The sequence below is a fragment of the Oncorhynchus mykiss genome, chromosome 15, assembly GCF_013265735.2.
Source record: "Oncorhynchus mykiss isolate Arlee chromosome 15, USDA_OmykA_1.1, whole genome shotgun sequence".
NCBI classification, from domain to species: domain Eukaryota; kingdom Metazoa; phylum Chordata; class Actinopteri; order Salmoniformes; family Salmonidae; genus Oncorhynchus; species Oncorhynchus mykiss.
Genome location: NC_048579.1, coordinates 56,495,080 through 56,500,079, shown reverse-complemented (window position 1 = coordinate 56,500,079; position 5,000 = coordinate 56,495,080). Strand labels below are relative to the sequence as shown.

General features: G+C 50.7%; 1 protein-coding gene across 31 annotated transcripts in view; it reads right to left on the bottom strand.

Annotated features, from left to right (window-relative positions):
• LOC110490359 (CUGBP Elav-like family member 2) overlaps positions 1 to 5,000 on the bottom strand; it is a 247,022-nt gene that overhangs the window by 46,248 nt on the left and 195,774 nt on the right. For all 31 annotated transcript variants that reach the window (XM_036944699.1, XM_036944695.1, XM_036944692.1 and 28 more), the window contains 2 exons: positions 2,946 to 2,994; positions 1,019 to 1,153 (listed from right to left, as the gene is read on the bottom strand). In XM_036944699.1, coding sequence (XP_036800594.1) covers positions 1,019 to 1,153; positions 2,946 to 2,994 — 184 coding nt within the window. The remainder of the gene's footprint in view (positions 1 to 1,018; positions 1,154 to 2,945; positions 2,995 to 5,000) is intronic.

The window sequence follows — 5,000 nt, the reverse complement described above, 5'->3', positions numbered from 1 at the left end:
ACACATCCACAGAGAAACACACACAACTGACACATCCACAGAGAAACACACAGCAACTGACACATCCACAGAGAAACACACACAACTGACACATCCACAGAGAAACAAACAACAACCGACAAATCCACAGAGAAACACACAACAACCGACATATCCACAGAGAAACACACAGCAACCGACACATCCACAAAGAAACACACAGCAACCGACACATCCACAGAGAAACACACAGCAACTGACACATCCACAGAGAAACACACACAACTGACACATCCACAGAGAAACAAACAACAACCGACAAATCCACAGAGAAACACACAACAACCGACACACCCACAGAGAAACACACAGCAACCGACATATCCACAGAGAAACACACAGCAACCGACACATCCACAGAGAAACACACAGCAACCGACACATCCACAGAGAAACACACAGCAACCGACACATCCACAGAGAAACACACACAACTGACACATCCACAGAGAAACACACAACAACAGACACATCCACAGAGAACCACAAAACAACAGACACATCCACAGAGAAACACACATCAACTGACACGCCCACAGAGAAACACACAACAACAGACACATCCACATAAACCTGTGTGACGATGACAGTGACAGCCAGGTGTGACGCCGAGCAGAACAGACAGTTTGGTTTGGCAGACCCCGCCCCATCTCCTCAGCACATAGAGACCACAGAGGGAGGGGGAGGGAGGAGAGGAGGCAGGGGGATTGGAGGGGGTGAAGGGGGGGTGGGGGCAGTGAAGAGGAGATTGACTCAGGGGGACACTGCACTGCTGATTGCGTAGTAGGTCTATGGTTGGCCAAAAGCGAGGGAGAACATATTTTCTCCTTCTGCCTAGAGAACTGTCAGGGGAGGGATAAGGGGCTCAGAACTGAATAGGGGGTGGATATAATAGATTGGAGGGGTGAAAAGGATGGTGGGTAAGGGAGGAGGGGGTCAGGGTGAGTGTGTATATGGACGGAGCCCAAGAAACACACACCTCTGCTGAGTCCGTCGGGCCCTCGCAGGATCCGGCACTCCTCGATCTGTCCGAACGCAGAGAACATGACTCGGATGTCGTTCTCATTGCATTTCTTCGACACCATGCCGATGAACAGCTTCCTGTCCTCCACCGCTGCAGGGGAAGAAAGGAAGACATTCAAATGGGTGAGAAACACAAAAAAAAGGAGACGAGAGAGAGAGAGTTTCAGCATTTCATCTGCAGGCTGTGATCAATGTCTCATTACCACTTCAACACCAAGTCTCTGTGCGACTCTCTCTCTCGATTCGTTCCTCTCTCCCTCTATTCGTTTCTCTCTCTCCATCTCCTCCTCTCCCATCTCTCCGGGTTTCTTTTTGTCTGCCTGCCCCTCCTCCTCTTCCTCCTCCTCCTGTTTAATCCTTTTCTCTCTGACCCAATCGCTCCATTTAACTTGCAATACCTCGGCCTGTGTAACAGTGTGCGTGTGTGTGTGCGTGTGTGTGTGTGAGAGAGAGACAGGGACACTTACTGTTTCTTATCTCTGTGTGTGTATGACCGTGGGAAAGAGACAAGAGAGAGAAAGTGTGTATGTGTTGCTCACCGTTCAGAGTAATGCTAATTCAATTCATTTTTAATGAGGAAACTGTCAGCTCTTACCGGGAGGCGAAAGAGATAAGCGGTCTGTTGCACTCTGGGAAATCAATAGAGCACTTGTTTATTTTGCTGTTTGAATTGTTTGTGCGTTTAAAAAAATAACACTGGGACACGCAGGGAAGATAAGTGTTGTTTCAAAGGCTTCCAACTCGGCTGTGTACGTTCGCTCACTATCAGCACTGTAATGAATTAACAGAGAAGAGGATATGGAGAAACCGCAGAGACATCCTTAACGGTGACTAAACATCTGTTAGCCGACCTGAGTCCGAGTTAGTGACCTATCGGGAAGCAGAGAAACAGCGTTTTACTGATTCCAGATCAGATTTGAAGAAAGAAAGCGGAAAGTGAAGACGGGCTATCGATACAGCAGTGTGGCGAAGGCAAACACACGCGCGAGCACACACACACACACCTCTTGGTTGACTAAAGCAACAAACCGCTTAACGACAATTCGTCATGGTTACAGCAACTCCAATAAAGGTCTATGGAACGTACTATCATTAGAAAGACGAATACATTTCATATTGCCGTACTTTACTATCTCCCATTACGGTGGATGATGACTGCAGCCACAGCCGGCTGGAGCTTTACTCAGCTCTCATCATCGTTACCGAGACAGATATATCTTACCAAGTCCTATTTCATAACCTCACAGAAGACGTCTGGAGCGGGAAAGCATTATTAAGGTCTCATCATGACTTATATGGATGGAGCTATAGGTTTCGAGTGCATTGTATTCCCTTAGTGGGTCGAGTCTAGAAGATGTGGCTACGAGCGTCTTTATTAAGCTTTAAGTGATGCCTGTGTGCTGTCAGTGGCTTTATGACACTCCTCTGTCTCTCTGGGTGGAGCTCAGCCAGTACTGTCCCGTCTGTCCCAATGTTATTACCCTCAATCCTTCTATAGTTTCAGTGGTCCAGCGGATGAGGAAAAGAGGCTATTAGTATTGGGACGTGGTCCCTGTCTGGCTTCTCTCAGATACAGAAAAGCTTTATGGCTGGATAAATGGGGTTGTAACCGCATCTGCAATAGAGCCATTTGTCTGTGTGTGTGTGTGTGTGTGTGTGTGTGTGTGAGAGAGTGAGAGAGTGAGAGAGAGACGCAGGGAGAAAGGCTGGTTCACTGTGGGGCCAAAACAGTTGAACTCTCCCTGACCCCCCCTCCCTGAACACTTTAATAATTCATACATCTCTCTTTCTCTCTCTGAAACAGGATCACTGAGCCACAGACACAGACACACACACACACACACGACCATGCAATACTCAGCCCAGTGTGTGTGATCACTCACCGTTTGATTTCTCACTGTCTGCAGGCTTCATCTGAATGGGATGGTGCATCTGGAAAAGACAGGACAAACACACCTTTACAATACTATACCGACACACACACACACACACACACACACACACACACACACACACACACACACACACACACACACACACACACACACACACACACACACACCCCTAGTGAGGATTGCACACACTTAGAGATCACATGCAATACATCAGACACTAAAGAGAATCTCTGAAGTTGCGTAGGAAACACACACACTGTGACAGACATCGTCCAGGTGTGTCCCTCGTACCCTTGTTGCAGGTTTAGAGAGGTTGAATAGAGGTGATTGATTGAGGAGTGTTTTTTTGTTGTTAGTGAGAACATGCAAACACATCACAGACAAGATGGCTGTCACACACCTCTCTCTCTCCCTCCCCCCAAGGGGCTTTATTGGCATGGGAAACATATGTTTACATTGCCAAAGCAAGTGAAAAATATACAGTAAGCATTACACTCACAAAAGTTCCAAAAGAATAAAGACATTTCAAATGTCATATTATGTCAATATACAACCTCTCTTTCTCTCTCTCCCTCCTTTATGAAAGATGATGTGCTTGTTTGATCTGCAGAGAGACCAACGACAGTAATCCTCTAAATCTAGCCCAGGATCAATCACACTGTCTCTGCCTAACTCTCTCTCACACACACACACACACACACACACACACACACACACACACACACACACACATACACACACACACACACACACACACACACACACAGCAGAGAGCCATCTTCTGGGCTCTCACCAGCTGCGGTATCTGTCTGTCTTCCGTCTGTACCCTGTCTTACCCATAATGCCCCGTGCTCAGCCTGAACAGTCACCGTCTGCCTGTCCATGTGTCCGTCTGCCTGTCCGTGTGTCCGTCTGCCTGTCCGTGTGTCCGTCTGCCTGTCCATGTGTCCGTCTGCCTGTCCGTGTGTCCGCCTGCCTGTCCGTGTGTCCGTCTGCCTGTCTGTGTGTCCGCCTGCCTGTCCGTGTGTCCGTCTACCTGTCCGTGTGTCCGTCTACCTGTCCGTGTGTCCGTCTACCTGTCCGTGTGTCCGTCTACCTGTTCGTGTGTCCGTCTGCCTGTCCGTGTGTCCGTGTGCCTGTCCGTGTGTCCGTCTACCTGTCCGTGTGTCCGTCTACCTGTCCGTGTGTCCGTCTGCCTGTCCGTGTGTCCGTCTGCCTGTCCGTGCGTCCGTCTACCTGTCCGTGTGTCCGTCTACCTGCCCGTGTGTCCGTCCTCGTGTCCGTCTACCTGTCCGTGTGTCCGTCTACCTGTCCGTGTGCCCGTCTACCTGCCCGTGTGTCCGTCCTCGTGTCCGTCTGCCTGTCCGTGTGTCCGTCATCGTGTCCGTCTGCCTGTCCGTGTGTCCGTCTACCTGTCCTCGTGTCCGTCTACCTGTCCGTGTGTCCATCTACCTGTCCGTGTCCGTCCTCGTGTCCGTCTACCTGTCCGAGTGTCCGTCTACCTGTGTGTGTCCGTCTACCTGTCAGTGTCTGTCCTCGTGTCTGTCTACCTGTCCGTGTGTCTGTCCTCGTATCCATGTGTCCGTCTACCTGTCCGTGTGTCCGTCTACCTGTCCGTGCGTCCGTCTACCTGTCCGTGTGTCCGTCTACCTGCCCGTGTGTCCGTCTGCCTGTCCGTGTGTCCGTCTACCTGCCCGTGTGTCCGTCTACCTGCCCGTGTGTCGTCTGCCTGTCCGTGCGTCCGTCTACCTGTCCGTGTGTCCGTCTACCTGCCCGTGTGTCCATCTGCCTGTCCGTGTGTCCGTCCTCGTGTCCGTCTACCTGTCCGAGTGTCCGTCTACCTGTCCGTGTGTCCGTCTACCTGTCTGTGTGTCCGTCTACCTGTCCGTGTCTGTCCTCGTGTCCGTCTACCTGTCCGTGTGTCTGTCCTCGTATCCATGTGTCCGGCTACCTGTCCGTGTGTCCGTCCTCGTGTCCGTCTGCCTGTCCGTGTGTCCGTCTACCTCTCCGTGTGTCCATCTACCTGTCCGTGTGTCCATCTAC